Source organism: Rhagoletis zephyria, unplaced genomic scaffold (genome assembly GCF_001687245.7).
Source record: "Rhagoletis zephyria isolate East Lansing unplaced genomic scaffold, Rhagoletis_zephyria_1.1 Rzeph_scaffold_03407, whole genome shotgun sequence".
In the NCBI taxonomy this organism is placed as follows: domain Eukaryota; kingdom Metazoa; phylum Arthropoda; class Insecta; order Diptera; family Tephritidae; genus Rhagoletis; species Rhagoletis zephyria.
Genome location: NW_016160490.1, coordinates 31,262 through 48,605, shown reverse-complemented (window position 1 = coordinate 48,605; position 17,344 = coordinate 31,262). Strand labels below are relative to the sequence as shown.

Genomic DNA, 17,344 nt, shown 5'->3' with positions numbered 1-17,344 from the left:
AAAAAAAAAAAACATTGTAGTATTATATTAATTTCAATTGAAAACCTGAAAGCTCTGAATTTCCCACTTTTTCTGTTGAAAAGTTCAAAGGAGCAGCCTTTGCAGCAACAATATTATAAACAGCCTTTTCTTTCCTCCCCTCCAAATGGTAAATAGTTTAATACTGACATTTTCAAGAATACCTACCATTTTCAAAATTTTTCATTTACACGTTTTTAATAGTCTAACCGCGGTCGCATACGGCCAATATTTCAAAATGTTATTCAAATATTATTAAAGTTTATGTCAAAAGTATGTCGTCATTTAAAGTACAAAACGGGGTATCATCATTCTACAAAACCGCGTAACTGACATTTGCTGCCGAAAATTGGATTCGCTCACACAAGCTCTTGACTCAATCCTTATCCATTCGTTCTGAAATATAGCAGCCAGAAATGCGATTGCTTTATAAAAAAGAGAACCATTTTGAAATATAAGTGTTTTTACTCTAGAAAATAATTTATGCGACCTAACATACGCGGTTTTGCATTTTGTGGATACGCGGTTTTGTGGTTTAAACGACGATGTATTTTTCACTACAATAATAAAATGTCTACAAAAAACCAGTACTTTCCCTTCGTTTTCTATATTTTTACTAACTTTTAGATAATTATTAACTTAGATATGGTTTTTTGAAAATACTTTGACCATCTGCTAAGCAGTTGTCGTTAGTTTTTTTATAAAAACAAAAGACACCGTTATTTGGTTTGAAGTATTCTTTACCAAATACATACCAAGGACGAAAACTTACAAAAGTAAGTAAAAAAAGACTTGGCCACATAAACGGATTAAATTACCCACAGTGCAATGGTTGGTACAATTTTCGCTTTACTTTGATGGACAAAAACACAGGTAATATTTGTACATTCATACAAATTGTATGAAAATTCATCTTAGTAGATTTTGTCCATATGTACAGTATCGGTCAATACAATAGTACCCCCATTTCAAAGTGATATTGTTTGCCACTCATGTTTATTTATTTAATTTTAACAATTTTCGATTAAAATACAGTTCATTCTCTATCAAAGCCCATATAACATATAAACCCACTACAAAAAAATTCAACAAAATTTCACCCAAATTTCAATTTTTTTTTTCTCAGAAGTGCTAGATTTTTTTTTTTTTTTATACACAGTTATATGGAAGCAAATGCGACAACAAGAAATCTAAAAAATCAACAGTAATTTTTAACCACTTGAAACTTACACATTATTATACTAAAATTGAATGGGCTATAAAACTGTGTACTCAAAAAAAAATCTAACTTGTGAGAAATAGTTAGAAATTTGAGTGAAAATTTGTTGAATTTTTTTGTAGTTTTCTACAAAGTTTTAATCTTGGGTTTATATCGGCATTGTTAGAGAATGAACTGTATTTTAATTGGAATTTAAGGAATAAATAAATAAACAAGAGTGGCAGACAATATCATTTTGAAAGGGGGTGCTATTGTATTAACCGATTCTTTATGTACAACAGCGGTCAAAATAATAGTAGTAGAATTCAAAAGAATATTGTTTGGCAACTCTTGTTTATTTGTTCATTTTTAATAATTTTCATTTAAAATATAGTTTTATTTATAACAGAAAACAACGAAATAAAAATTGCACAAAGTTCACAAAAAATAATCAAACTTACAAAAAAAAAATTAAAATTTCAAGCCTTTTATTTAGAATTTTTTGAAATTTTTCGGGTATGCAGTTTTGTAGGTTTTTCAATTTTAGTACAATAAAGTGCAAATTTTAAGTCTAAACATTACCGTTGATTTTTTAGATTTTTTTTATCGAGGATGTTCAGAATTTTCTTCCATGTAACGTATGTATGAACAAAATCTATTGTTATATGGAAGAAACGGAGCAACACCCTCGCCAAAAAAAATTCTAACAAATTAACGGTAGTTTTTACTGACTGGGCTAAAAAACTGCTGACTCCAAAAATTTCTAAAAATTCTAAATAAAAAGTTTGAGATTTTGAGGAAATTTTTATTTCTGTGGTTTCTGTTATAGATCGAACTATATTTTAAATGAAAATTATTAAAAATGAATAAATAAACCCGAGTTGCAAACAACATCATTTTGAATTTTACTCCGTTTATTTTGACAGCTGCTGAAAGATTTCGAGTATGCAGTTTATATATAGCCCATTCTATTTTAGTAACCCATGAACAAAACTTACTTTTATATGGAAGAAAACACGCGACCCCCTCGACAAAAGAAAATTCTAAAAAAATCAAGGGTAATTTTTAGCGACTTGAAACTTGCACTTTAATTAGTTTTAGTGAACTTGTGCAAGTTGTGAAACTTTTATTTATATTTATGTGGTGTCTGATATTTGGCGTCCATATTTTAAATGAAAATCGTTAACAATAAATAAATAGATATAAGTAGCCAACTGCATCATTTTGAATTTTGCTGCTATTATTTTGACCGCAGCTATATGTACACTTATGATCAGCTGATTAAATCAATTACATTTTGACCGGTTTTTGGTATTTCCCTTTTGTTTGTTTAATGTTTATATTTTCTTTATAAAAGTCTGGCACATTACATAACCAGCACAACATAAATGTGCATTTAAAACTTCGTACAAAAATTATAAAAACTCAACAAACTTTAACAATTACACCCAAAAATTTTAAACTTTTTATTAAAAATCTTAAAAAAAAACCATTAAATTTTAGTAGGTTAAAGTGCAAATTTCATGACGCTAGAAAATCGTGTTGATTTTTAATAATCTATATGCTCTACAATTACTTTTGTATGGAAGAAAATGCCTAGCATCGTCAACAAAAAAATATTAAAAATTAACGCGATTTTATAGCGTCTTGAAATTTGCACTTTAACCTACTAAATTTTAATTTTCTACAATACTGCATACTAAAATTTTTCTAAAAATTCTGAACAAAAAAATTTCACTAAAATTAATCAGCTGACCGCATGGGTATGTACAGTATCGGACATATCATTTGTAACCAACTTCAAAATGATATTGTTTGCCTGTTATGTTAATTTACTTATTTTTAAGAATTCTCAATTACAATGTGGGTATACGTGAAAACGAGTATATGCCTCGTACCTACGTAAACCTCGTAAATAAACCGATTTTTCATACAAAATTAAGAAAGTTAACTAGGTTTACATGGTTAATATAGTTAGAAACTACAAAAAATATTTGCGGTACAAACATCAAGATGGATAACTAAATGGGCGCGATCATAAGACGTAGCTGTTGCCTAACCGATGGCTATTTGTCTTGGAAACGCACAGTTGAGTAATTCCGCTCAGCTTAACAGTTGGCAACTTTCCGCCATTTTTTCCAGCGGAAAATTTTTACGCTATCCGAACTTAACGGTGTTGGGCTTAGCCTAAACAGCTGATCGAAAAAAACTTACGCCGCTTGTATTAAATTTAACGCCGCTTTGTTAGGTGACAGTTTCAAACAAATATTTTCTATTTTATATTACTGATGTGTTAAAATAACTAAAATATTTTATAATAATACTACGTTTCTAATTATAAGTTTTTTACGATGTTTGCTACATAATTTTACACATTTTTAATTCATTATAACATTGAACGATTTTTTCAATACGGCGCAAGCTCAGCGTTTAATTCTAAATACTATCGGCGCAACTATCTCTATTTATTGTTTACATTTATCAGCTGTTCATTTGGCAGCATATTCATTAAGCCGTTTCTAAGACGTATGTATTTATTGGGTTCAACAGTTGCCAGCAGTTTCGTAGCAGATGAGTTAAACAGCTACATATGTCTTATGAACGCGCCCAATGCCATGCAACGGAAATGGTTGGGACGAAAGCAAGTGCTTCTTGAATGTACATATCATATTAATTTAACAAAAGCTAATAAAAGGTTAAAGAATAACACTTAGAAAAAGACCAATTCAGGAATGAAAGTAAAAGTGAGCACGTACATAGATAAAGAAAAGGATAAAGGCAAAGGTAAAAATGAAAATATAAACAAAAACAAAGATGCGTAAAGATAAAGGCACTTTGCTTATATATGGGCAAAGGTGAAGGGGAATATCTAGATGAAGAAAATGTAAAAACATAAAAGTAAAAACAAAGATAAGTATAAGGAAAAAGATGAGGATGAGGATACCGATAAAAGTAAAAATNTGATAATAGAAGGTTAAAGAATAACACTTAGAAAAAGACCAATTCAGGAATGAAAGTAAAAGTGAGTACGTAAATAGATAAAGAAAAGGATAAAGGCAAAGGTAAAAATAAAAATATAAACAAAAACAAAGATGCGTAAAGATAAAGGCACTTTGCTTATATATGGGCAAAGGTGAAGGGGAATATCTAGATGAAGAAAATGAAAAAACATAAAAGTAAAAACAAAGATAAGTATAAGGAAAAAGATGAGGATGAGGATACCGATAAAAGTAAAAATGAAGATAGAGGAAGATTAAAATAAAGGTAAGTCAATCAATCTGGGAACTACTTTGGGATTTTAGAGATTTTCGGGATTCTCGGGACTTATAGATATAATAATGGATATTTTTATCGGTTTTTTTATCGATTTGGTTATCGATTATTTCTCGATTTTGTTATCGATATTTTTTGTCGATTTTCTAATCGATTTTGCTACCAATTTTATTCTCGATTATGCTATTGAATTTGTCATCGATATTTTATCGATATTTTCATCGGTTATTTATCGATTTTCTTTCGACGTTGTTTTTAATATTGATTATTATCTATATTGTGAATTTGGTCGACAGCAATGCAAAACTTGATTTGCGGAAGCCTTAGGGTTATGGAAACGAGAGGATCCACCACTTTATCGTACGTTTTTTACAGAGAGTAGAAGTTTCCTCTTTTTGGTAAAAAATTCAATTATAGAAAAATATTTACGTTTTCATTTCACTATTTTCAAAGCAAGTCTCTTTAACATTTTGTAAAATTTAGATTTGAAAATTAAATCGGAAAACTTCATTAGGAAAGTAAATTTTCGAAAAAAAAGTCTTTATTTTGAAAATCTAATTTAATCAAATACATAAATAAATATTTGGCGCTTACACTTTTGCTAAGTGTTTGGTGTTTTATGGGAAGCTTTTTTGAGGCCGAAATACACTCGGAAGTTTGCCATTGGCTGCCGAGGGGTGGCCGCTGTTAGAAAAATCTTTTTCTAGTTTAGATGTTTATCGGCCAGGTCCTAAGGAGTGGTAGTACCAATGAACCTAGATAACAAGAAGGGACAACTCGTTACAATTGTGGCGAAAGTGCGCAATAGGGGCGTGCCTTGTCTTTTCATCCAATCAAAAACGCACTGGGGCAAAAGAGAAGGCACCCCCCTGTTGCGCACTTTCGCTACAATTATAACGAGTTGTCCCTTCTTGTTATCTACGTTCTTTGGTAGTACGCACCTTTAGCCACTCAGCTACAGTGGCCTCCTGCTAAAATTTCCTGTTGTAACATTTCTGTAGTACATTTTAACTCTCCAACAGTCGGTTTTTTTTGCTTAAAAATTGCTTTTTAAAACTAAATACCTACATACATATATAAAATCTACAGCAAGTAAAAACGCTGTGCAAAATTGTTTCCTTGGTGTTAATTGTGGCATACCTTTTGCATCTTGCGTTTTGCTGGCAAAGTAATAAATGTCACACAAAGCCGCAAAGTTTTATCTGGCATCAGTTTAACTTTTGTGATTAACAAAGTTTTCATAAATATTACACAACATACTATTTATATTTGAATTTGATCTCAATAACAAAGCCTATGTATATAATATTTGCTATATTTAATATTAAATCNTGCTTAAAAATTGCTTTTTAAAACTAAATACCTACATATATAAAATCTACAGCAAGTAAAAACGCAGTGCAAAATTGTTTCCTTGGTGTTAATTGTGGCATACCTTTTGCATCTTGCGTTTTGCTGGCAAAGTAATAAATGTCACACAAAGCCGCAAAGTTTTATCTGGCATCAGTTTAACTTTTGTGATTAACGAAAGTTTTCATAAATATTACACAACATACTATTTATATTTGAATTTGATCTCAATAACAAAGCCTATGTATATAATATTTGCTATATTTAATATTAAATCACTAGTTAAACTTAACTTCAGAAATGTCTTATTAAACATAGAACAAGTATTTATAAAAAATTGTCAAATGCAACGAATCGAACCGCTGTACAGCGATACACATGAATAATCCAGATTTATATCTGGCCAAGGACTGTTACTCCAGCATCACTCGCCAAAAATTCTTGAGAATTGGTATGCTATTACCGCAAAAACATACCAATAAACGCATCGATTTTTGGAGCTGTTTTCAGCCCTGATCTTTTCCGGTTATTGAAGAAAAATAATGTGCCTATTCAATTGTTTAGGGAAGTATACACAACCTGTGGTTGATTAACTATCAACTAAGCCATTCTGTATATTTTCTAATAACTTTTTTTTTAATAACTTTCATTCTCTGAGGTTTTATTTACCCGAAAAAGGATTATTAAAAAGTATATTTTTAAATAAATAATCAATACTCTCCCAATTCGGTGCGGGGTATTACTACCAACTTTCTCCTAAGATTTGTTTATATTATATCTTCTATGCAAGAACTTAAGATTACAGTAATGAGCGATCTATTTGATTTTTATCAATAATTAATTTCTTAGCGTAATTTAATAGCTTTTTATACCTTTTATTTTACAGATCGATCGTTCGGCAAAAACGCGCGTAAGCAAATCATCAAAGAAAATCATTACTTCAGAAGATGAGCAAATAATTTCGCATGATGAGGCAGCGGACAAAGAAAGCAACAAACAGAAAGAAGCCACCGAGGCTGGTTTCAACTCGGACAGCAGCAGCAATGAATTGCTCGAGAAATGTCCGATTTGTCTCCTCACTTTTCGACAACAAGAAATCGGTTCGCCAGCAACATGCGCACACATTTTCTGCGCCAGCTGCATTGAGGCTTGGTCCAAGAATGTGCAGACATGTCCAATTGATCGTATCGAATTTGAACGGATTATCGTGCGGGAAAATCATGAAAATCGTAGAATCGTGCGCGAGGTTAACGTAGATCCAAATAAAATTAATAAAGAATTAGTATTCGAAGACGAAGGGGGCGCTGCTGAGGATGATATAACTCACTGTGAAATTTGCAATAGCCCAGATCGCGAAGATGTTATGCTGTTGTGTGACGAGTGCAATCAAGGCTACCATATGGATTGTCTAGAACCACGCCTGACTCAGATACCAGAGGGTTCATGGTATTGCGACAACTGCTTTGACCCATCAGCTGAAAGTGACAATGTTTCCGAAGATTTAAATTTGCTCTACGAAGACATACGCGACATGGGTATACCGCAAGCAGCTCTCCGCGTCACGGAACTACAGCAGCCTCGCATATTGCGCACTCGTCAAAATGAACGCATACGCGCAGCCGTCTTGCGCACAACACGCAGCAGGGCAGCCCGAATCGAAACAACCACAACCACGACAACAAGCGCGGGCGTAAGTCGCGCTCGTGGCAGGCCGAGAAGTAGCACAACCACCACCACTACGACAACAACCACGCGCACCACCAGAGCAGCCAGCACCCGCCGTAAGCGCGGTAGACGCCGTCGCCGCCGGCATACGCGCAGGCGTACATATGTTGTCGAGTATGATCTGAATAACTTCGATGAGAAATTTGCCATTAAAACCACTAAGAAAATCATGAAAAGGCGTCGGCGCAAGCGTAGGGCATCAGCGCGTAATGCGCTTCGTACCAGCACCGGTGAACGCATGACAGCTAGCAAACGTTTGGCAGAGCAAATGGGCGTCAAGAAAGATCCCACCTACACTTCGCACTTGTCCGGCGCGTCGGCAGGACTTTCGCTATTCGGTGGCGCCAATGACTTGGAATACTTTTCGGATAGTGATAACGGTGGCATTGAACATGAAATACAGCTGGAAAGCGGGCATGGCACTGCTGTGCAAACATCCATACGTATATCCAATTTTGGCTCACAAAGAGCACGCAAAGGTTTACTTTTGGGTAGGCTGCAAGGCAATAATAGACAAAATGTGATTCCCGATTTATCAGCGCAAGCGGATGCGCCTGCTGGTGGCGATTTGCTTTCAAGCATAATGGACATGCAAGACCGCTGGCATAACGCTGCCAGACACATGGAGAATGTGCGTATTAATTCTGATGGCACTTTGCAGCTACCAACTGGCACCAAGAGCGCTGACAGCAGCAATGTGAGCGTCAATGCCGATTCAAATACGCGCCAAACATCGACCTTGCGAACTGACGGCGCAACTGAACAGCCTAACACACCCATCAACCCCCTTGATGGGGTTACGCAGGCGCCGATTTATTCACGAGGTGGTGGTAATCAGAGCTTCAGCGGTGGTGGCGGCGGCGGTAGTGGTGGGGGAAACTATAACAATCGCTACAACAACAACCAAAATAATTATCGCGGTGGGGGTGGAGGCGGTGGTGGCCAGTACAGACATTCAACTGGTGGTGATGGAGGCGGCAATTCGAACAACAGCTTGGCTGGTCGCGGCAATTTCAACTTCAGCAATCAAAATTTTAACAACAGCAACAACAATCCGAATCCAAACTTTTCGCCCTTCACAATGCGCTTCAATCAACGCAATAACAACAACCAACGCAACTCGTTGCCCTTCATGAATCGTAACGATGACGAGAGACAACAACAACAACAACAACAACATAATCAGCCACCTCAACAGCAGAATGCGTCAAATGAGAATCCACTTTTCGGCGATTTGCCACCGCCGGTAATGGGTGGACAACCAGTCGTGGGTCCAGCACCGCTAATGCCTGGTGGACCAATGGGTATGTCAGGACCACCACCAATGTCTGGGCCACCGCAAATGTCTGGCCCTCCGCCAATGTCTGGCCCACCGCAAATGTCCGGGCCTCCGCCAATGGCCGGACCCCCGCCTATGTCGGGTCCACCACCAATGGCAGGTCCACCACATATGTCGGGTCCACCGCCCATTATGGGACCGCTACCTATGGCGGGACCTCCACCACAAACAATGGGGATGAGTGGCCCGCCACCATCACTGTCCATGCACTCGCCAATGCAATCTATCCGACCAATTATGACTGTTCCACCACCACCGGCGCCACCGCCAGGTGTACCAATGCCTTGGGGCACTCCCATATTCCAACAGCTAAATAACGATTATGGAAATGATGATGACGATTCGAATTGTCCGAACTTCTCAGTATACTCTGCCGAATCGCAGGAAGTTGCAAAATCTACAGAAATGCAAGCGCAAACTCAGCAGGATAGCGAAGCAGCTAAGGTATGAATTGGAAGAAAACAATAAAATGTTAACTATTTTTGATAAATACAATGGCAATGCAATTTTTCGAAAATGGCAAAAAGTGTAGAAAAACGCTATTAGCAATAAGCGACATCGATTCGCTGCTGGTTGATAGACTATTTTTATAAGTGCTGCTGGAAGCGTTATCGCTTTCAAGATAAATGCGAAACATTTAAAGTGTGATTATTACTGAGGAAAATTTTTGGTTTTTTTGTTTTGATAATTTTACCAAAAGAAACTATACAGCCACTTAAATACAAATTATTTTCCAAGTGCTTTAATTCACTATTTAATTGAATACAAATAATAAGACTGGATGTGTTTACTATTTATCTACTTTGCATAGTTATTTAAGTCTTCGGTGACAGAGTGAAAGATTTAATAAATAGGATATTTACAGGGCGTGGAAGTGTCGTATTTTTGAATGTCATAAGCTTTTTAATGACTAAAAATATTCTTTATTTTTCAGACCTAAAATATTATTAGCCATTTAAAAGTTTATGACATACAAGAAAACGGCACTTACGACACTTTTAATAGAGAGGTACAAGCAGAATGCTATATTTGCAGAGCATGACATATGGTTTAAAATATTTTATTTATTATTATGAACAAAAAAATGTATTATTACTTATAAATTTTAACATATGTATTATACGATGTATTGTGAACGATTTCCCGTCATCCTTTGTCAAATTTGGTATGGAGACGAACCGGTTTCGGCGTTGTACCATCTTAAGTATAATTTTTCGCTTTAGAAATTTGACAAGGAATACGGTAAATCGTTCCACAATACATCATACTCCTACCCTGACGGAAATATGTATTTACTTACATATTTAAGTAATATTTTACTTTCATTGCTTATGTATTGATAAAAAATGTTTGTTTCGGTATTTTTTGAAGCTTTTCGGAATCATTACTTTTCAGGCATTTTTAAAAATGAAATGATTATTTATGATATTTCGAAGGTTTCGAGTCTTTTTTTCGTGAAATTTTCGCAACTTTTTGAAACTTTCGTGATTTGTTGTATTTTAAAAATGAAATGATTTATTTATGATATTTCGAAGGTTTCGAGTCTTTTTTTTCGTGAAATTTTCGCTACTTTTCGAAACTTTCGTGATTTGTTGTATTTTATTCCGGCCCTTTTGTGTTCAGTCAAAAATCGATAAGCCGACAACTCTATAGTCCGAAAACCGGAATGGTTATTTTCATAATAAAATGACTTTGTAGTAATCCGAGTTAGTGTTACTTATCCTGAATAATAAAAGCATAAACAGACGGCAGCGTTAATCCGGATCAACTGGGGAATAAATTGCAGTTGATCCGGATTAAGTCCGAGTTAATCCGGATCAACGCTGCCGTCTGTTAAAACTTTAATAAGATACTTTTCTCAAAGTTTTCATATAATTCCGCGTGGTTAAAAAAGGAATGCGTTTGATATCCCTACATCCCATATGCATTTTTTCATTACATATAGAGCCCTATTTCCGATTTTATCGTAAGCGACCAAAGGCAAACTTTACAGTAGAAAGTTTTTTTCACTCCTTCCTCAAACAGTGTAATGCTTTATTTGGATATAAATGGACAACAATATTTTTTTTTAACTGTTAGCTTTCTGATAGGCCTATTTATTTTTTTCATATCTTAATATTTAAAGGTATCATCGCGCTTACGATACTTTCTGTAAACATTATAATAGGTAATTGATCAAAGTATTGGCGCTTACGATAGTTATTATGTTGTGTAATCTAGGTATTTAAAAACAAAGTAATGCGACTTCTTTGAGGAATGTTTGAAAAAAACTGAATATAAATGCCGATTTCCACCAAATGGTTAACTGCAGATTTAAGAAAAATCCGTGGAAAAATTAATAGGGTCGGGAAATTTTAACAATTTTTAATATTTTTCTTTTGTTCATTTAATACTTTATTTTTTTTTTTTATAAAAGTGTAGCTCATTATTTAACAAAACCCGTATAAATTCATATTTCACAATTGTACAAAAATTATAAAAATTCTGCAAAATCGCATCTAATTTTCAACTTTTTAATCAGATTTTTTTTTTTAATATGTAGTTGAGTTGTTTAGCCCATTGTATTATAATAAAATGCAAGTTTGGGATTCCTAAAAAATCGCGTTGATTTTTTGATGATTTATTTTCTGACGGTATTACGCACTTTTTCCATACAAAAAAAAAGAAATAAAAATCGAAAATACTTTGTATGGAAGAAAAGGCGAGAAAAAATTGCCAAAAATCAACTCGATTTTTCAGCAACTTCCTGTTGAAGCCAGTTGAATTTCCAAAAAATCAACTACATTAGCAATAGCTTTTGTTATTTTTTTATTATTTTTAAAGGAATGATGTACCTACATACATACAGTGCTTGGCCGATAATTAAAAGCGATTTTTTTACAAGTTTTTAACATCTATTTTTATTTATTGCTTTTAATTTATTTTTTTTTTTAAGAACGTATAGTGCTATATATGCTTCTACGAAAAGCCCATAACACAAAGTTTTAAACTTTGTACAAGATTTATAAAAAGTTCGACAAAGTTCAAAAAATTGTCATTAAAATTTCAAACTTTTTAATCGGAATTTCACCGTAATAGGTTCAGTGCAAAAATCGTGATGCTGGGAGATTTTCGGTAAGTTTTGAAATTAGTTATATTCCTCGACTAAACTTGTGTTTCAAATCTAGTTTTTGCAAAAATTTGCTGAAGGAAATCTTTCAATCCAGAAGCCTGAATTTCAAAAATTATGATAACTCAAAGTGGAAAAATTAAAATTTTATAAGCAATTTGCAACGAGATGAACGACGAATTGAAATGATTTCGAAATGGTGCACCCATACAGCGATTTCGTTAAGGCAAACTCGGTTGAAATGTTTTCTTATAGTAAGGCTATAGACCCTTTTAGTAGTAAGTGTCCTTTTCATCTAACTGATATGCTTTTAACTCTTATAAAACCTTGAGAAAGCAAGAGTTTCAAAAAAGACCCCACAAGACGAGCCACGCTGGGCTGGTGGGCTGGGCAGCGCAGTTGCGTAATGGTAGAATGTACTTTATTTTGATGAGGGAAAAAAGTTGGTTTTTAAGTATTCAATTGTAGTAAATTTCGGGACACTTTTTTTAAAACTACTATTCACAGTGAAGTTCTGTACTCATAGTAAACAGAGCAAACGATAAAATTCACTTTGACTTTTCACCGTAACGGTACATATTCAAACTCTATGATTTTATATCACGTTGTAACTTGTTTTCATAACCTACATACATATTTGCAAAAAAAAAATCGATAAATTTTGTCTTTCTAAATAATCGCAAACAGGGCTCATATAACTTAAAGGCGCCGCTATAACACTTAAGAGCGTGTCAGACGTGGCAATGGAATATATTTCGAAAAGCCTGTCAAAATTAGAAATATCAGAAAGCAGTTGCATGAGGAGTCACACACCTTTTTGACTGTTCACACAACGAATGAATTTCAGGCAATCTTTCTCGATATGAAAAAAATTATAAAAAATCAACGGTAGTTTTTAGCCACTTGAAACTAGCAGATTATTAGACTAAAATTGAATGGGCTATAAATCTGTGCACTTCTGAGAAAAGAGTTTGAAATTTGGGTAAAAATATGTTGAATTTTTTTGCAGTTTTCTACAAAGTTTTAAACTTGGTTTTACAGTGGCGATCAAAAATGGATGAATGTTGTCATTTTTAATATTTACAATGTTTATAAAGCTAAAAATTTTTAATATATTTTTATCAAAATGTGTTAATGCTTTAACAAAAACTGTATAAATCAACTTTTAAACTTTATAAGAAAGTTCCACATATTTTTATCTAAATTTCGAGGTTTTTAACCAGAATTTTTAGAAATTTATTAAATTCTAGTAAAATAAGTGCAAGTTTTTAGCAGCTAAGCTCTGTATAGAGTTTGAAAGTGTGATTTATATAGTTTTGTTAAAGCATGACTCATATTTTTATAAAAAATATTAAAAATGTTAGCTTGAAAAACATTGTAAATATTAAAAACAAAATACCATTCACCCATTTTTGACCTCCACTGTACTGGGTTTAGTTAGATCATGAACTGTATTTTATTGAAAATTCCTAAAAATAAATAAATATACATATGTACATGAGTAGCAAACAAAATCACTTTGAATTGGAGGTGCTATTGTATTGACCAATACTGTATATACAAAAGCACGAAAACGATCATAAATTAAAAGTTTGTCTAAAGCAATAGACTTGCTAAGCAAACATAAGTAAACAAGTATTTGCTTTATTCCGAAACATTTGCAGTTCTAATAAGTTATTTTAAACTTAAGAATCATCAAAACAAATTTCATTATTTTCATACATTGCACATATGACTTTGATACAGTCAGTTGCAAGTTTTTTTGCGCACGCGAACGCCAAAAAGCTGATAATTTGTGATAATTTACAATAAGTTATCAGCTTTTCGAACAGACTAATTGTTATATTAAGTTCAAATAGGTCCCATTCAACTTGTTAAATGAAAAAGAGCTTGGAATTAATTTTGACAGTTGTTTGATTACAAATAGAAATTAAAAAAACAAAAATATTCAAATTCAAATTTTTGGTTTAGATTTGTTTTCCACGAATGTCTGCTTCATGACCGTATTAACGCATACGGTTTACTTAGAGACTGCAAAACGTTTAGTTCGTATGCACTATTCATCTCTGCGTACGATGAGGCCTGATGGGAAATAACTAGTTCTCGCCTTGGCCTCTTTTTTGGCTTGCAGTCTTGCATACCATCTTGATAATTTTTAGTTTTAAATATTTTTGAGAATATACACTGCCGGAACGAAGTTTGGCGCAGCAAATTTTTCACAATATATGCAACAATTTTTATTCTAATATTTTTCCGCCAAATTTTGTATCGAAAATATGGTTCATTCAAGAACAAAAAACATAAAAATATAATTCCTAAACCTTGTGCAAAACTCGCGAAAATTCAGACAATTTTTATCAAAATTGTCTACTTTTTAATCAGATATTTTAGAATACTTTCGAGTATTCAGTTTTGCAGCCCATTAAATTCTAGTAAAAAAAATGCAAGTTCGGAGTTAGTCCAAAATCGCGTTGATTTTTGAGAATCTTTTTTCTGTTGAAGGTGTTTTGCATTTTTTCCATACAAAATATTTTCGAAAAAAAATTTTTGTATGGAAGAAACTGCGTGAAAAAAATTGCCAAAAATCAACGGTAATTCCTAGCTACTTAAAACTTGCACTTTATTGTTTATAAAATTGATTGGGCTACAAATTTGCATACTCGAAATTTAAAAAAATTCTAAAAAATCTGATTAAAAAGTTGAAAATTTTCATGAAATTTGCTGAATTTTCGCGAGTTTTGCACAAAGTTTAGGAATTATATTTTTGTTTTTTTTTTTTGTTTATGCAGAATGAACCATATTTTTATAAAAAATTAGTGGAAAAATATTAGAATGAAAATTCTTGCATATATTGTGAAAAATTTGCTGTGCCAATACTTTTTCCGGCAGTGTATGTATATATGTACATTTTTTGAGCTTTGACATGTCAAATGAAAGCGTTTGGCTCTTTCTGATTGGACGAGACAGAAAGCTTTCTGATACATCTCTGCGCTCAACTGGTTTTCAAACGAGTTAAATAATTTAACTGGTTAAATTTTTCAACAACAATTGCATGGGATTTAACTTGTTTACGTTGTTTACGAACACGTTTCGTTCATTTAACTGGTTCAAGCCCATTTAACATGTTTAACTCGTTAATTCGATCGTCAGTATTACGCATTTCCTATCATATAAATAATGTTAGAAAATTTTGTATGTGGAAGGAAACGAAATTCTCAAAAATCAACAGGAAATAAGGCTATGAAAATATGCACCCTAGCTGTAATCCGTCGTAGATTCGATTTTGCTACGAATCGTAAAATTGGACGAAATCCGTCGTTATCGTATCGTGATTTCGAAATTCGGAGGCCATCTTCGTAATTCGTAATGTTGGTAGGCCTGCATCCGACGTAGCTGTCATTTTTATGTATTTGTCGGAAATTTTGTACGAAGAGCAACTAGTGTCGGAGCCATAATACAGTTTCCTAAGTAAAAACACTATCAGCTGATTGCCGAAAAATGCCTACAGCTGAGTATCACCTTTTTTTCATTTGTTCTTATCTTTTACAATTTCTTCCATTTCTATTACAATTTATTCAAAATACACCAACAGCCTGCCAGAAAAAACGGTAAGAAGAGTTACTTTACTTATGGAACTGTACGATGGTCGGAGCGAAAGAAATTGTTTTAAAATATCAATAAAATAATAATTGCTCGGTGATTCCGAGAATCGAGTTAATTTTTTTTTTTTCTATGGATACATTTTTGAGATATTTGCAATTACCGTTATTCTGCTTAAAGCAAAAATTGGTTGCCTTTCAAGTCACGTAGTATATCTTACGAACCAATTTAAAAATCTTAATATAAAATACGCGTAAATGAAAGCCAATGAATTTCTCCATAAACCGTTCATACATCATTTTCCGATAGGACCGATAGTTTCTGGCAAATTAATTAATAATTCCAGGCTTTGTTATTTTTTAATGAAAGAGTGAAAAAAAGTCAAAGTTTAAAGAAAAAAAATTAAAAAAATAACAGGTTCTGTGCCAAATGTTTGCATTTGTACTAAAGCCTGTTCTGTTACAAAAAAAAAAAAAAAAAATCAAGTTACTGATGAAGAAAATCGATGGATAAATACGAAATATGAGTGGTCAAATGAAAATGCGCAAAGATTTTTTTTTATGAAATACGAGCACCCGAGTAACACATATTTACTGCTCGTATTTCTTAGTCATTTCTTGTACGTCATTTTATATGGAGTTTTTGCTTTTCTTGAAAGCTGCATACAGGCCTTAACAGAACAGGCTTTAGTACAAATGCAAAAATTTGGCAGCAGAACCTGTTATTTTCTAAATTTTTCTTCTTTAAAGTTTGATTTTTTTTTTAATTTTTTCATTTAAAAAGAAAAGCTGGAATGATTAATTAATTTGTCAAAAACTATAAGCCCTAACGGAAAGTGATGGAGAATTTCATTTGTTTGCCGTATTTTATATTAAGATTTTTAAATTGGTTCGTAAGATATACGTCATTTAAAGGAACCATTTTCTGCTTTAAGCTGAATAACGGTAAATTTCAGATATCTCGAAAATGTATCCATAGAAAAAAAAATTAACTCGATTTTCGGAATCATCGCGCAATTCTAAATAGGAATTGAATAGTGGCATCCAGAGAACATTTTTGCTGTAAACCAGTGTTATTAAAACGCTTTTAAATGCGTCTTTGCTTACGCGGAAATTTTTCACAAGCTAAATGGATCAGAACTACTAGCAATCTCCTTTGTATATTAATGCAACTGTGAGCTGCAGCATGTTCTTCCTCCTGAGACAAAAGTGCTCCGGCCACTGATTCCTTTGTATTCTACTTAAGGAAAATTCTTTTCAAATAACAACTATTTTTTTTTTTAATTTCACTATTCACTTGCGATCTTCTTCGGTTCTCGTCGGCCATGTGAACAGGGCCATAAATATTGAGTAGAATAGTGCTCTCGAAAGCCCTCCAAGCCTTCTCATCTTTGTTCGACATCGTCCATGTTTCCGCGCCATATAAAAGGGCGGGCATTATGAGAGATTTGTAGAGAGATCTCCAGGCATTGTTGGTAGTTTTTATGCCTCTCAAACGTCATTTATTACTTCAAATTTATAACTGCCAACCGTAACGTGTGTCTCAATACGCGAGGAGTATTTTCATTCACCGCAGGACCAACCTCTTTCGCTTCTTTTTCCAAACTGGTAAAATATAGTTTAAAAATTTCAGTGGTTTTCCATTTTGCGTCGGTCTAAACCGTTATTGTGGTTGGTTTTTAGAGGACCGTGTGGTACAGGTCCGTAAAATGTTCTCTGTTTAAAGTAGATTT

General features: G+C 33.4%; 1 protein-coding gene across 3 annotated transcripts in view; it reads left to right on the top strand.

Moving 5' to 3' along the window:
* The window catches only part of LOC108368939 (uncharacterized), a 57,012-nt gene that overhangs the window by 14,884 nt on the left and 24,784 nt on the right, over positions 1-17,344 (top strand). For all 3 annotated transcript variants that reach the window (XM_017623907.1, XM_017623906.1, XM_017623905.1), the window contains one exon: positions 6,726-9,347. In XM_017623907.1, coding sequence (XP_017479396.1) covers positions 6,726-9,347 — 2,622 coding nt within the window. The remainder of the gene's footprint in view (positions 1-6,725; positions 9,348-17,344) is intronic.